This window comes from Rhinoraja longicauda, chromosome 9, assembly GCF_053455715.1.
Source record: "Rhinoraja longicauda isolate Sanriku21f chromosome 9, sRhiLon1.1, whole genome shotgun sequence".
Taxonomy (NCBI): Eukaryota; Metazoa; Chordata; class Chondrichthyes; order Rajiformes; family Arhynchobatidae; genus Rhinoraja; species Rhinoraja longicauda.
In genome coordinates this window covers 34,791,713-34,808,441 of record NC_135961.1, presented here as the reverse complement: position 1 = coordinate 34,808,441, position 16,729 = coordinate 34,791,713, and the positions used below count along the sequence as shown (strand labels likewise).

General features: G+C 43.4%; 1 protein-coding gene across 3 annotated transcripts in view; it reads right to left on the bottom strand.

Moving 5' to 3' along the window:
• Positions 1 to 1,384: 1,384 nt before the first annotated feature.
• The window catches only part of prkd3 (protein kinase D3), a 255,173-nt gene continuing 239,828 nt past the window's right edge, over positions 1,385 to 16,729 (bottom strand). For all 3 annotated transcript variants that reach the window (XM_078405083.1, XM_078405085.1, XM_078405084.1), the window contains exons 16-20: positions 13,237 to 13,398; positions 9,319 to 9,417; positions 8,668 to 8,935; positions 6,762 to 6,847; positions 1,385 to 5,612 (exon numbers count right to left, since the gene is read on the bottom strand). In XM_078405083.1, the coding sequence (XP_078261209.1) occupies positions 5,439 to 5,612; positions 6,762 to 6,847; positions 8,668 to 8,935; positions 9,319 to 9,417; positions 13,237 to 13,398 (789 nt within the window). In that variant the 3' untranslated portion in view covers positions 1,385 to 5,438. The remainder of the gene's footprint in view (positions 5,613 to 6,761; positions 6,848 to 8,667; positions 8,936 to 9,318; positions 9,418 to 13,236; positions 13,399 to 16,729) is intronic.

The following is a 16,729-nucleotide window of genomic DNA, read 5'->3' as shown; positions in this document are numbered from 1 at the left end:
AAGACATTTATAAAATCTGGGTCTTTAAAGGTTTATTTCACTGTATGGAGTTAATGCAACGGCATTATTTTATTTACTGTCTACACTTCAAGATAACGGGATGAGATCACAGAGGCAGCGGTCTTGGGACATTAGTGATGGTGGATTACATAGTTGGGAATATTTGTTTGATTATGTAATAATCAAACTACAAAACACTTTAATTTACTAATCCAAATACAGCCATCAAATACACAATAGTATTTATCTGCCTTTACAAGCCAACTCCAGAACATTCACCATGTCTTAAGGAAAATAGCAACAAGAAATACAAGACAAAGATCCCTATCAAAATAAAGAATGCATAAGCAATATTAAGCAATGGTCCAATTTTATACGTCAATATTCCTAAACCAACAAATCTAGGAAAATGGGAATTTGAATTTTGTGTTACTTCTTTACTTTTAGGCTTTTTTAGACTTTAGAGAGACAGCGCAGAAACGGGCCCTCCGACCCACCGTCCACTCTGACCAGCGAGCACCCCGTACACTAACACTATCCTACACACCTGGGATCATTTACGATTTTTATAGAAGCCAATCAACCTACAAACCTGCATGTCTGGATTGTGGGAGGAAACCGGCGCACCCGGAGAAAATCCACGCGGTCATGGGGAGAACATATAAACTGTACAGACAGCCCCCTTAGCCGGGTCTGGGTCTGGGTCTCTGGTGCTGTAAGGCAGTAACTCTACTGTTGCACCACTGTGCCGCCCAAATTTGTTAATTTTGTACAGCACCAATTCGAGGAGTCAGTTTGGACCTTGTTGATAAATGTACACAGATATTTGCAAATCTCCAAGTAGAACCCACTGGGGGTTTAGCAAAATAATTAATGTGATGCAATTTATTTGTTTAATTTATTAATATTTTATATCATTTGTCTACTAGATCGGGTGTATTTCTACATCCCCTATCAGAACAGGTCAGGAAAGCATGAAGGTAAACTTTTTTTTGACAAACATTAAATCTTTAAAATAGACTCTAAATTGAACTTGCTTCCTTTGCCAAAATTGCACTTAATATCAAATGGTTAGAGCAAAGTTAACAGACAGCACAGTTGCAATATATAAAAATTATATATATCTCAAACCAGAGGGAAAGCACTGACTAAAATTACTTTTGGGAATGTTTATGACTATAACCAAGTTACTTCACTCCTTAGATTATCTTCCAGTATTGGAGTGCACAAATTCTTCGAGTAACATTCAGTTATAACTAATGCAAAACAAACTATAAAAGCACACTTAAATATACAAGCATAAACAAAAGGCTAACACTAAAGCAATAAAATGAAAATTCCCCCTCAACACCAGTACCCTCCCTCCCGCCCACCCGACCCCAGAATAAAAACAAAATACAGTTATACATTTGTTCAAGTGGATAAGCAGCAACTTCCCAACTACAAAGAAAAAACAAAGGTTGTTTCAGATGAAGTCTAGCTTCAATTGCTGCTGATTCTACATCTCATGGATGACCCTCTTCCAACTGTCCCAGTAGCAACAAAATCACCATAGAAAGCTGGATTATAAAAATTACCAATCCTTTTACACTGACAGAAAACCAAAACATTGAATGTTAGAAAATCTTTACAGCATTGCATAAGGATCATAGCTTATTTATCCATCTCCACCACCATCCAACTCAAACTGCTTCTAGAATGCATTAAAAACAATAAATTTTATCATTGAAATATGCCCGTCTGCCTCACACTTTGTCACTGCATCGAACAGACATTTTTAATTGACAATACTAGACGATCATCTCTTGTGAAATATTTTTTGACATCAGGTTGAAACAGCCTCTCCTTAAACTGCAAATCAGATTGGTTAAATTTATTTAATTAAAAGTAAAGTAACAGCATCTTAACAGCTAGGTTTTTCAAATTAACTTGAAGTTTCTGATAACAATATTGTTAAATAAATCATAATGTCATTTATTACAAAAAAAGTGACAATTCATTTCCTTTAAAAATGGTGTAAAAAAATCTAATCATGCAGCACAGAAACAGGCCCATCGGCCCAACTTACCTATAGCGACCAAGTTTCCCCATCTACATTAGTCCCATCTGCCCGTTTGGCCCATATCCCTCTAAACCGTTCCTAACCATGTTCCTGTCCAAATGTCTTTTAAATGGTGTTATAGTACCTGCCTCTGAACTTGTTCCATATACCCTTCACTCTCTGTGTAAACAAATTGTCCCCTCAGATTCCAATTAAGTCTAAAGAATGGAGTCTAATAAAATGATACTTTAATCCCACAAGTTAACGAGCAGAAGGAGAGGTGGACATCAAGTAAGAAATACTTGGGAAATGCATATTTGGGACAGAGAAACAGCTCCGAGCTGTTTTGTTTCATCATTCCAAACCGACAGCTTTAGTATTTCCTGCTTAATATCTATTTGGGGTCTTAAGCCATGGAGAAAGATGAATGCCAAGAGTGACTGCAGCAAAAAATTCCATCTCTGGTAACTCAGTTATCTAGTAGATCCAGAGGTTGTAACTGAGGTAAAGAAAGGAAGGCTGCAAATGGGAAGTGAAGAATGAATGAAGATTTATATGCCAAAGCAATTAATCGCTGTACACCATTTCAGGTTTAGACTTTAGAGATACAGCGTGGAAACAGGCCCTTCGGCACATTGAGTCCATGCCGATCAGCGACCACCCATACAGTAGATCTATCCTCCACACTAGGGACACGTTTACAGAGGTCAATTAACCTACAAACATGTACTTCTTTGGAAAGATGAAGGAAACTCAAGAGCCCGGAGAACATACAAACGTGCACAGGGAGAATGTACAAACTCTGTACAGACAACGCTCGTAGTCAGGATCGAACTCAAGTCTCTGGCGCTGTGAGGCAGCAACTCTACCGCTGCGCCACAGTGCCTGCTAAACACAGTTGGGTGGGCTTTTTGTCCTTTGGCTGCATGTGGATGGAGAATTCAGTCCAATCAACTGCACAATTGGAATGCAAACATCATTTGAGTAAATTAATCTTTGTCATTTAGGGCCAAGGATTTTCTTCCCATTCCAAGCCCCTCGTGTTGATTAGGTGCAAACTCTTGACTCCCAGACAAGCAACATAGCCATGATTAAAAACGACATAGTCTTTATGTCTGTCGTGAACACAGCAAGGATCAGCAATCTAATGAGTAAAGGAATGGAGAGGAATGGTGTCGTGGCAGAATGCTCTCCAGGTCCAATGAATAAATGAATGGGTAAGTAAACTGAATGCAGTTTAGACCTGAAATGTTACTTATCCATGGGATGCTGACTGACCCGCTGAGTTACTCCAGCATTATGTGGCTTTCCTTGGTAAACCAGCACCTGCAGTTCCTTGTTTTACTTATCCTTTCTAATTCCTGTTCAAATAACTAAGGAGTATGGAAATAGCAGCCCTTCGCCTACCCACCAGCTCAGAGGTTTATTGCTTAATCAGCTGCAAGTGTTTAAGGCAAGAGACTTTATTAATATGAGGAAATAAATAATTGAAGGTTGAATGATTGTAATGGGAATACTGATCAAAGTGCAAACACAGGATCTGCAGATGCTGGAATCTTGCATAGAACATAGTGCCAAGTAACTCAGCGGGTCAGCCTGCACATCGGCATACCTTGAGGAGATTTCACAGTGGAGCAGTAAACTGTAGACACAATAAACTGCAGATGCTGGAATCTTGCATGGAAGACAAAGTGCTGGAATAACTCAGTGGGTTAGGTAGCATCTGTGGAGGTCTTGGATAGGTGATGTCTCGGATCGGGACCCGCTGAGTTACTCCAGCATTTTGCGTTTTACTGATCCTGTCAGGATTTCGGTACTGGTTGGAGAGTTGAGGTCCTAATATATAGAATAGAGAAGGAGGTCAATCATGTTGGCACACTCTCAACTTCCATCACTCCAACGCTCACTACAGTGAGTGGAGTAACTGGAGACTGCACGTACAATAACCATCTTCCCACTGCCAATAATTCAAATGACAACATCAGTCAGTACAGATTCGCGCAGCAGGAATGTTGGCTGGCAGCACAGAAAAATAGATTTAAATGGTTAAAAGTTTAAACAATGAGTTGCATGCAACTGAAATGTTTGCCTCTGCTAAGTAGTAAGAAGTGGTGTGCTAACTCTAGCCACCAGTAAAAGCTGACCATGGGTGTTGACTGAAGGATACAGCATGGAATCAGGCCCTTTGGCCCACTGAGTCCATGTTGACCATCGATCACCCGATCACACTACTTCTATGTTATTCCACCCCCTACACACTAGGGGCAATTTACAGAGGACTAATTAACCTACAGACCCGCAGGGCCTTGGTTGTGGTGTGGAGGAAACCCCCACGCGGTCACGGGGAGAACGTGCAAACTCCACACAGCACCCAAGGTCAGGGTCGATCCCGGGACTCTGGTGCTGCATTGACAGATCAGAACCTCGCTGCACTGCTCTCCAGTGAGTAGTCTAGAATAATAGGATGGAACCCAGGTAACATCCCCCCTCCTGCTTGGAGTCTGGAACTTAATCTGGCCTCAATATAAATGGAAAATGGAATCTTTCTGCACCTTTTCTTCTTTCTACACCAGCTTATTTTACTTTATTGTGGAAACGAATTTGCCTCAGCTCTTAAGTAAAAGATGCTGCAACTTTACTTTTTACAGTTATCGGCAGGAGTGTTGAGGTGGCTGGATTAGCCCAGCTTCATACTTCAGTCAACAAAAACAATACTGTCAGTTTCTGAGAGCCCTTCATTTATAATAGTGTAATACTGTTGCGACAACCAAGAGCTGCCTGCCTGCCGCAAGGTGGAGAGAACAGGATGTACAAGAATAATCAAATAGCTGTGTGAACAAATTGATTATTTACTCGCTTCCCAAACCTGCCAACTCCCATATAACCAGAGATCCCTATTTAAACAGAATTTGGTCCAAGCAATAGCCCTTGTCCTACAATGGACAAAAATTTATTCTCAATAACTACCATCGCTGAAAAAAATTCAAAACACTTGTGAAAAAGAGATTGTCTGATCTTGCTTTTCATTTAGTAAACAAGAAAATTTATGGCTTGGTACCAAAGAGGTACTTGGGTGGATAGTATTAAACCAGCTAAATACTACAAAAAGGAATGTTTGGTTTAAAGTCTATAGCTCACAGCATTTACATGTCCTCTTTCTCCGCATATGTCAGTCGTTAAGTCTCCAGCTGTACTATAGGCTTGCAGTCTCCATTTACACCGTTTCCCTTCATTGTCACACGGGCTGATGTCAAGAGCTGGGTGGCATCCAATCCACTTTGCCTCTGCTGTTCAACAAACAGAAACAAGTCTCGGCTTCCTTGTACCCCAGTGGCAGTGTTTTCCACATCACTGCTGTGATATTATTCATTCCTGGCAGTGCGCCCAGTTAGATACATTAAGGATCTTCCTCCATATCGTCCAGATTAGGTGCCATGATGAAGTGTTTGGGATACTGAAGGTTGTGTTCTTGGGAATATTTTTCCCAACGTGCATCGTCACTTTCATGTGTGATGTAACGCTCCCCTTTCCTGGTTTCAAACTCCCGCAGATCCAGCCACGTCTGATAATCCTGTTTAAACACAAAACAGCATACAGTTCAATGGTTTGATGGAGCTTTTATTGTCACATGTGCAAACGCAGTGAAATTCTTTCCTTACATACAGTCCAGTACATTATTCCCATACCCAAGCACATCCTTGATTGGGAAGTGTAAGGAAGAAAACCGCAGATGCTGGTTTAAATCGAAGGTAGACACAAAATGCTGGAGTAACAGCGGGTCAGGCAGCATCTCTGGAGAGAAGGAATGGGTGATGTTTCGGGTTAACCAGATAGTTCCTCTGTCCCTCTCTTTCCCCTCCTCCTTCCCAGTTCTCCCACTAGTCTTCCTGTCTCCTACTACATCCTATATTTGTCCCGCCCCCTCCCCGACATCAGTCTGAAGAAGGGTCTCGACCCAAAACGTTACCCATTCCTTCTGAGTTACTCCAGCATTTTGTGTCTACCCTCGATTAGGACGTTTTCAGAAATAGTCCATTGAACCCGCATGCAAGTGTTGAAGTAATTCAGTGGGTCAGGCAGCATCTCTGGAGAAAAGGAATAGGTGACGTTTCGGTTCATGACCCTTCTTCAGACTAACACAAGAATATTTCAGGATGAACATAAGAATACTTAAGTGCTCCAAAATAAAATTAGATATTTTGCAATTAACCATCTAGGTGAAGCAAAGATCATTGTAAAACACAGCAGGTGAACACGTTATTCGCTTTATTGAAAGATTAATTAAATTTAGTTTTGAGCTACAGCATGGAAATAGGCCCTTCAGCCCACTGAGTCTACATTGTGAGCACCCGTTCACATTAGGGCTATGTTATCCCACTTTCTCATCCACTCCCTACACACTGCAGAGGCAATTTTACAGATGCCAATTAACCTACAAACCTATACGTCTTGGGATGTGGGAGGAAATTGGAGCACCTGAAGGAAACCAAGGCGGTCACAAGGAGAGCATGCACCCAACTGGTCTCTGGCGCTGGGTACGTTTGCACCTGTAAAAATAGATGTTCTCACAGGATAATAATTTTTCAAATCTTGCTTTTGTTGTTTAAAAGGGTAATCAAACAGAAAGCAGGCAGATGCAAAATTCAAAACCTGCACCATAAAATCTGCAAGTCATACTAGTGCTCCACTTAACAAGTTATTGTAAACCATACAAACTTACCTGTAGCCAGGGATGACTGAGTGACTTGTCCACACTGTAACGCTTTCTCATCTTTACTTGCAACAGGTTGTTAATTAGATCAATGGCTAGTAAAAGAGGCAAAATATTCCACAGAGTTAGTGGTGTGTGACGATAAGAACAACCAAGCAGTATATAAAAATGAAAGGTCAGGCAGCATCTGGACAACATGGATTGGTGAGGTTTTGGGTCAGGACCCTCTTCAGGCTGATTGCACTTTCCATTTTTGACATGAAATGGTTAACGGCAAAAGCTAGGAGGGTAGAGTCAATTACTCAGGAGGAAGGAGGTGATGTCTTCATAACCCTAGAGGAGTTAAAGAAGGTAGAGAAGATCAACAGTAGAGAAGAAACGGAAAAAGTCTAGAGGGCGCAGATTTAAGGTGAGAGGGGCAAAGTTTAAAGATGTGAGGGGCAAAGTTTAAAGATGTGTGGGACAAGGTTTCTTTTACAGAGTGGTGAGTGCCTGGAAGTGCTGTCGGGATAATGCTTGAGGCAGGCACAACTGTGGTGTTTAAGATATGCCGTGCATGGAGGGATATGGATTATGTACAGGCAGATAAGAGTTGGTCTTGGTATAATATTTGGCATGGACATTATGGGCCAAAGGGCCTGTTCTTGTGCTGTACTGTTCTATGTTCTATAACTTGACGTGAAGTTGGGGAGCAAGGTTGCGAGCAGTCTGGTTCATCATTTGGTTCTTACCAGGAAAGGGAATTAAATCAGTGATAAGGAAATGAAGTTTGTAACAGCTAACGACAATGTATGGTCTTCCCAGAACTTAGCTGGAGAAAACCCGAGGGTGCGGGGTATATGCACACGAGCTGCCAGAGAAGGTAGGAGAGGTAGGAACTATAATGATATTTTTAAAACATTTGGACAGGTACATGGACAGGAAAGGTTTAGAGGGATATGGGTAAAACAGACAGATGGAACTAGCATAGATGGAGCATCTAGGTCAGCATGGGCAAGTTGGGCTGACGGGCCTGTTTCCATGCTGTATGACATCCAAGACCAGATCTCAGCCAAGCAACCTGATAGCAAACAGGTCCACAGAGGTGATGGGAGTGGTACATGGGTTTCATCAACATGGTTGTCTTCAACATGTGTAAGGTAGCAAATTTAATTTATCCAGGGGCAAGAGGTAGGCACGGTAATTACGTAGAAAGGATCCGGGAATATATTGATACCGTCTTATCAAAGTTTTATTGTTTAATTACAGCTTCTTTTAAAATCTGTATATACCATTAAGATTTTACTTGTAATTCAGTTTATAGCTTTAAAGTGAAAGGGGCAAAGTTTAAAGGCGATGTGTGGGGCAAGTTTGTATGTACACAGGATGGTGGGTGCTGGAACATGATGCCGGGGTGATGGCGGAGACAGTTTTGCTAGTGATGTGCAAGAAGCTTTGGATGACGGCTGGAGGCCCTGCAGTAGCCTGGGGCTCGCCTGGATGCGGCGTCGCTCAAGAAGACCAAGCCCGTGGACCAGAATAAACTTTGAAAGTGACGCCAAAACCTAGCTGCTCTTGCAGACGGTTTCAGTGGACTATTTCTATGCACTTATACTAATCGGGTATAGTGCTTAGTTATGGCAGTACTTTGCTGAACTGTATGCAAAAAAAATCACTGTGTGTGTCTGTACATGTGATAATAAAAACCATTGAACCAAGGGTGGCATCGTGGCACAGCGGTAGAGTTGCTGCCACAGTGCCAGAGAGCCGGGTTCAATCCTGACTACAGGTGCTTGTCTGTATGGAGTTAGTTCAGCCAAATAGACTGCAGCGCCCACAGTGCCTGAAGGCTGTAAACTGTGAAAGGGCCCGTAACATGGATGTGTAACATTTGAAGTTAGAGTTATAAAAGTCTGAGTATATGGTTGATATCTACCTTCGCTGGAGGTTTCTTTCCACGGATTTGGTGGGTACATGAATGCTGCGTTTTGGATCTGGTCATTAATGTCTTCATCTTCATTGAATGGGAAAGTGCCACTGAGGCTGACGTAGATTATAACGCCCACCGACCACATATCAAGTGACCGGTTGTAGCCTTTGCTTCGGAGTACTTCTGGAGCCAGGTAGGCCGGGGTTCCCACGACAGACCGTCTGAATGATTTCTCACCGATAATACGAGCAAAGCCAAAGTCGCAGAGCTTTACCTGGATGGAGATGATTAGAAAGAAGCCAAACTTCAGCCTTTGTTCTAAGACAGTTTTCACAGATATTTATATAGAGGGACACGAGAATGATCCTAGGGATGATTGGGTTAACTTATGAGGAGCGTTTGACGGCTCTGGGCCTGTACTCATTGGAGTTTGGAAGGATGGAGGGGTCTCATTGAAATCTACCGGATAATGAAAGGCTTAGAGTGGACGTGGAAAGGATGTTCCAATACTGGGAGAGTCCAAGACCAAAAGGCACATCCTCAGAATAAAAGGACGTATCATCAAAATGGAGATGAAGAGGAATTTCTTTAGCCATAGGAGCTGAGGAATTCATTGCCATTATGATAAAATGGATGAGTTGGCAATCTAGAACGTACCTGTGGAAAGGGATCGGCTGAAGCAAGTAGCACATTTTCAGGCTTCAGGTCACAGTGTACAATGTTCTTGAAGTGTAAATGTCTCAAAGCCACCAGAATCTTAAAAAAGAAAGATCGATAAATTTCAGTAAAAGTGATATATTAATTTATCTGTAATCTTCATGACATATTTCCATTCCACAATTTATGCAGAGAGAGTTCATTTTAGAGACCATAACATTAAGATGAATGAGACTGCACATTGTTGTACTGTGTTATTAAGTAAGAGCAAGCACAATTCTGGTTAGAATAAACTCGAGGAATTACAGATGGGCGACACAGTGTCGCAGCTGTAGAGTTGCTGACTCACAGCGCCAGAGACTGGGGTTCGATCCTGACATCAGGTGCTGTCTGTACGGAGTTTGTATGTTCTCTCTGTGACCGCGTGGGTTTCACCAGGTGCTCGGGTTTCCCATACTCCAAAGATGTGCAGGTTTGTAGGTTAATTGGCTTTGGTAAAAAATAATTGTAAATTGTCTCTAGTGTGTAGGATAGTATTAGTGTACAGGGCAATCGCTGGTCAGTGTAGACTCGGTGGGCTGAAATGCCTGTTTCCTGCGCTGTGTCTCTAAAGTCCAAAATAAAAGATGCCAGAATCTTGAGCAAAAAACATAAAATGCTGGATTAACTCAGCCGGTCAGGCAGCATCTGTGGAGAACATGGATAGGTGATGTTTCGGGTCAAGACCCATCTTCAGACTGATTGTAGTAGAGGGGAAAGAAACTGGAAAAGAGGTGGGGGCGGGAGAAAGGCAGGCAAGTGATAGGTGGATACAAATGAGGGGAGGGTTTAATTAGCAGATTGGAGGGCAAAAGCCAGAGATAAAAGAGAGAAAAGGGTGTGAGTTAAGGAAAGAAACGGTGTGAATTGTGAAACCAGAGGAAAGGATGTAGATGCAAGGGGGTGGGAGGGAGGGAGAAGGGGGGCAGGATAGTGGGAGAAATTGGTGCGCATTCAGGTGGGATACAGGGAAGGGAGGGAAGAGAAAAAAGAGTCGTGAGGATGGGTGTGGTTGTTGTTTGTTGGTTAGTACCAAAATTTGAAGAATTGAATGTTCTTAAATTCTTGTCAACTATATTGGTGCAATACATAAAAATTTACTTCCATAGTTATTTTTTCCTTGCATTAACAACAAATATCCAGCATTATATTTCCTTAAATTAAGTTGGTATGTACACCTACAAGGAATTAAAAGTGTGAATTTGGACTTCTGTGGACCTAAGTTTAGTTTCAAGATACAACATGGAAACAGGCCCTTCAACCAGTTCTCACTAGTTCTATGTTATCTCACTTTCACATCCACTTCCCACATACACGGGCAATTTACAGACCCGATTAACCTACAAACCCGCACATCTTTGCAACGTGGGAGGAAACCGGAGCACCTGGAGGAAACCCACGTGGTCACAGGGAGAAGCTGCAAACTGCACATAGACAGCATCCGGGGTCAGGATCGAACCTAATTCTCCGGCGCTGTGAGGTAGCAGCTCTACCAGCTGCGCCATTGTGCCACCCTCTTGGTGAAAGGTCTGAACCTTCCACAAACAATTCAGATAACTGGCCGACCTGCTCAGTGACAGAGAGGAAAGAGAGAGAGAAATAAACATCAACAAGTCACAAATAATTATTTGTGCAGATAAGTCATGATATCACAACTTTCCAATTATAGTTGTTTTAACTATTCCTTAAGAAATCAATGGGGATTGTAAGCACAAGCAATGAAACTCATCAGTTTTTCCCACAACCTGGTATTTCCCCAGCATCTGCAGTTCCTTTCTACACATAACTTCAAGTTAGATCTCATAATCTCAAAGGTTTCAAAGGTCTGTTTATTGTCGCGTGTGCCAATTAAGGTGCAGTGATATTCATATTACCATAAAGCCATACTAAAAAAAGACACACAACTACGTAAAAGTTAACATAAACATACACCACAGCGGATTCCCCACGTTCTTCACTATGATGGAAGGCAATAAAGTCTAATCTCCCCTCATTTTATCCTGCGGTCGGGGCAGTCGAACCATCCGCAGTCGCGGCAATTGAAGCTCCCGCAGCCGGCAATCGAAGCTCCCACATCGGGGCTGTTGAAGCTCCTGCGTCCGGGCGTATAAAGCTCCTGCGGCTTGGAGCTTCCGAAGTCGGTCTCTAACCAGGGACCGCGAGCTCCACGATGTTAAAGTCCGCAGGCTCCCGCGGTTGGAGCTCCAAGGTCGATCCCTGGCAAAGGGATCGCCAGCTCCACGATGCTAAGTCCTGCAAGCTCCTGCGCTTGGAGCTCCCGAAGTCGATGTCCAGCAGAGGCCGCCAGCTCCTCAATGTTAGGCCGCAGTGCGGATGGAGATACAATACAGAAAAAAATCGCATCTTCTTCGAGGTAAGAATTTTTTTTCAGATTTCTCTCAACCCCCCACATAAAACAAGCTAAAGAACACTAAAAATATACATTTAACACATACTATCAAACAACAGAGAAGGAAGGGAGACAGACTGTTGGTGAGGCAGACATTGCTGGCGCCACCCAGTGGTTCAAGAACACGACAAACACCAAATAAGCTGTGCACCATGAACTGCCTTGGTTGCACGAAAGGGCTTTTGGCACTAATATTGGGATTTTAATTTGTGATTTTTGTTTTGTTTATTATAATAGAGAATAGACAATAGGTGCAGGAATCTGCCATTCGGCCCTTCGAGCCAGCACCACCATTCAATGTGACCAAGGCTGATCATTCTCAATCAGTACCCCGTTATGTTATGAGTACTATTTTTACAGGCCTGTTATGCTGCTGCAAGTAAGAATTTCATTGTTCTGTTGAACACTGACATTCGTGTACATATGACAATTGTACATTTTTCATTTAAACACTCTCTGATCTTATCGAATCGTATAAAATCATGAGAGGGATAGATCGGGTAACGCACAATCTCTTGCCCAGAGTAGGTGAATTGAGGACCAGAGGACGTAAGTTTAAGGTGAAGGGGAAAAGATTTAATAGGAATCTGAGGGGTAACCTTTTCACACAAAGGGTGGTGGGTGTATGAAACAAGCTGCCAGAGGAGGTAGTTAAGGCTGGGTCTATCCTCACGTTTGAGAAGCAATTAGACAAATACATGGAAAGGACAGGTTGGGAGGGATATGGACCAAATGCAGGCAGGTGGGACCAGTGTAGCTGGGACATGTTGGCCAGGGTGGGCAGGATGGGCCAAAGGGCCTGTTGCCACATTTTACGACTCTACGACTCCACGACTATGACTGTCACTCTATGACTGTCACTCTATGACACTATGACTGTAACTGTGACTCAATGACTCTTGACCTCCTGCAGCAGTGCCACAAATGGTAATCTATAAGGTTTTTCTACCAAAGCTAGAATCTCAAAATACTGCAGGTACGGTGATTATTCAGTCCATCATTCCCATGCTATCTCTTTGAAATATCTTTTAGCAGATCACAAAAAACTATAAAAATTCTCCTAAAGTCTGCTCTATTAACACATTCTAGAGGTTGACAGTAGAACATAGAACAGTACAGCAGAGGAACAAGCCTTTTGGCCCACAATGTCCATGCTGAACATGATGCAAAGACCAACTCTTGTCCGCCATACTCCTCCATTTACTGCGAATCCATGTGCCTATCCAAAACTTAAACATCACTATCAGATCTGCCTCCACCATTACCCAGAGGCTAATTAACCTACAAACCTCAACGTCTTTGGGAAGTGGGAGGAAACCGAAGCACCCGGAGAGGCAGCACCCGAGGTCAGGATTGAATCCTGGTGCCGTGAGACAGCAACTCTACCAGCTGCGTCGCCCAGCTTATAGCTTGTCAGCATCAGGACAAAGAAGAGGTTAGGCGGAGGAAGAAAATCAAATAAAAATTACCTGCGTGACTAAAAATTTGGTGACGCGTTCCGGCAAGCGGCTTTTCTCACTGGACAGAATCATCTCCAGCATGTCTCCGTGGAGTTTCTCCATCACAACAAAGACTCTTTCAGGAGTTTCAAACATGCATTCAAGGTTTACAATTCCTGGATGATGAAGGTTCTAAAAATGAAAATTAATTAATTAATTTACAACTAATACAGGTCCACCACTGATTTTCTGGCAACTGATGGCCTGGCACCTCCTTCAATCTGGACAAAATTACAAAAGCGCATTTGAAATCCTACCCTCGACCCCTCCGGATATCAACCCCCACCCCCCCCCCCCCCCAAAATGGCTGCCTAGGCCGGGTGAGGTAGTCAATCTCAATCTCATCGGGAAGTCAGCGGCCGACCGGCAGGTTAAATTTGCCCCCTGCGGCCGGCCCTTTACTGCCAGCCGATCCGTTCCCATAGCCGATTACCCGGCCGCCTTTGTGGGCCGGTATCTCGTCCCCCGATGCTGTGACCTGTGTTGGTCCGGCAAAATGGATAATATGGCAAGGCTCTAGAACCAAGGGTGCTGGAAAACTGGTGGTGGACTTGTACATGGAAATTCCAGTTATAGCAGCCTCATATTTCTATGTGTTCCCAAAAACCATCAGGCTCATGAACACTACAGGGGAGAAGATGGAGTGACCAGTCTCACCCTAGTCACTCCCTCTTCTCCCCTCTTCCATCAGGCAAGAGGTACAGAAGTGTGAAAATGCACACCTCCAGATTGAAGGACAGTTTCTTCACAGCTGTCAACAGGCAACTGAACCATCCTCTCACCAACTAGAGAATGGTCCTGAGCTACTATCTACCTCACATTACTGAACTATAATCGGACTTTACCTTGCATTAAATGTTATTCCCTTCATCCTGTATCTGTACACTATTGACAGCTTGATTGTAATCATGTATAGTCTTTATTCTGATTGAATAACACACAGCAGAAAGCCTTTCACTGTACCTCGGTACACATGACAATAATAAACTAAACTAAACTATAGATACCAACTAAACTATGAACTGTTCTGGTTGCACAAGACTTTTTTTGCACTAATGTCGGGTTTAGATTTTTCTATATTTATTGTACTTTTTTAGTTTTAGTTTTAGTTCTTTTAGTTTTACAAATACAGCGTGGAAACAGGGCCTTTGGCCCACCGAGTTCATGCCGACCAATGATTACCCATACTCTAGTTTTAATCTACACACCAGAGCCCATTTAAACTAGAAGCCAATTAACCTACAGATCTGCACGTCTTTGGAATGTGGGAGGAAACCAGAGCACACGGAGAAAACCCACGGTCACAGGAAGTCCGTACAAGCTCCGTAGAGACAGCACCTGTAGTCAGGATCGAACCCAGCACTCTGCCACTTCAAGGCAGCAACTCCACCGCTGCCCCACTGCACTGTCCTCCCACTATCCTGTGCAATGCAATGGTTCAAGCAGCACCTGTGGAGGGATTGGACTAGCAACGTTTTGGGTTGGGATCCTTCTTCACTGACTGGGGGGAAGAAAGCTGGAAGAGAGAGAGGTGGGAGCAAGATAAAGCAAGGCAAGTGACCGATGGGTGCAGGTAAAGATGTTTGGATTGGCAGATGGGTGGAGTAAGTGAAAATGAGTAAGAAATGAAAAGAAGACAAAAGGGTGGCAGATAAGAAGAAAAGAGGAGTGAGGTAAAGCTGGAGGGAGCAAGAAAGGCAGAAGGGGATAGGGGAGGGAGAGGGAAAGATGGGTGGAATAGTGGGAGAAATGGGAGAGGGTGAAAGAGGGGTGGAATAGTGGGACAAGTGTGGAAGGGGGAGAGGGGGGAAAGTGGGAGAAAGGGGAAGGAGAAAGGGAGGGATAGTGGAATGTGGGGGTGGGGAGAAAGAGGGGGTAGTGGGAGAGAAGAGGGGAGGGGGGAAAGAGCGGCGGGATAGTGGGAGAAATGGGGGAGGGGAGAGGGGAAATAGTAAGAGAAAAGGGGGATAGTGGGAGAAGGTGGGAGAAGTGGGGGAAGGGGGATTAGTGGGAAAATGGGGGAGGGACGGGATAGCAGGAGAAATGGGTGCACACCACTGGGAAGGGTTTTGTGGCATAGAAAAGAGAGAGAAGGAAGGAGCGTATTACTTAGAATTGGAGCATTCAATGTTCATACCGTCGGGTTGTAAGCTTTCTAAATGGAACAAGTCAGGGATTCTCCTTCAGCAGCTTGCGTCTCTAAGAAAGTAATATTCTGCCCTGCTGTTCTCCTCTGCCCACCTCCTCCAGTGTGTGGTCAGCACCAATGGGCACCTCAGCTGCGAGTCACCACACTCACAGCCCAGTGGGGGAGGGAAGTGGAGATGAATGCTCATGCAGGCGTGGGCTGATGTAACAGAGCAGTGGTTTCGTAAAACATCCCACCACCAGGCCGGGTGTGAGTTTGCAGCTAAGACCTCAGTGACCCCTTGGATGATGCAGGTGGTGTGATCTTTCAGTGGTCATGTGGGTATATGTGTTGTAGGAGGGGAAAGTTGGAGGGAAAGTGATGGAGCAGAGTCTACTGTCATTGGAGCAATCAGCACCATTACAGCACCTTGGTATTTGCTGCTTTAGAAATGAGATTACCTTGATGGCCATCTGAATAGTCAAGCCATCAAATGCCCTTTCCACCCTTTCTGAAGGTCTCTGATGATTAGTTTAGTTTAGTTTGTTATTGTCATGTCTACCAAGATGGGAGTGAAATGCTTTTTTGTTGTGTGCTATTCTGTCACCGGAAAGACTGTACATTACTACAATCAATTAGTAGTTTAATACAATTAAAGATACATTTAGTGCAAGATAAAGTCCTGTAAAGTTCAATTAAAGATAGTCCAAAGGTCTCCAAAGGGGTAAATGGCAGGCCAGGACTGCTCTCTAGTTGGTGAAAGGACGGTTCAGTTGCCTGATACCAGCTGGGATGAAACTGTCCCTGAACCTGGAGGGATGCATTTTCAGACTTCTGTACCTCTTGCTTGATGGGAGTGGGGAAAAGAGGGAATGACTGGTCTTTGATTATGCTGATGGCCTTGCCGAGGGAGCGTGAATTGTAGATGGAGTTAATGGAAGGGAGGCTGGTTTGTGGAGACATGATCAGGAGACATTTAGAAATACAACGGGAAAATATTTTAAAAAAATTTTTGAATCCAAAATTATCAAATTACTTAAATACATTATTGTGGGATAACACAACTAGTGTGGACGGATGATGGATGGCTGAGTGGACTCGGTGTGCCGAAGGGCCTGTTTCCATGTTTTGTGAGAGGTTGACAACCTATGTTCAATGCTAAGCCATATTAAACCAGGTTTCAGCTTTTTACTTAACAATTAGAATAAGTCCACACAAAATTCAATTCAATTGTAGAAACAAGGAACTGCAGATGCTGGTTTACACAAAAGACACAAAGTGCTGGAGCAACTCAGCGGGGTAAGGCAGTATCTCTGGTGAACATAGATAGGTGAC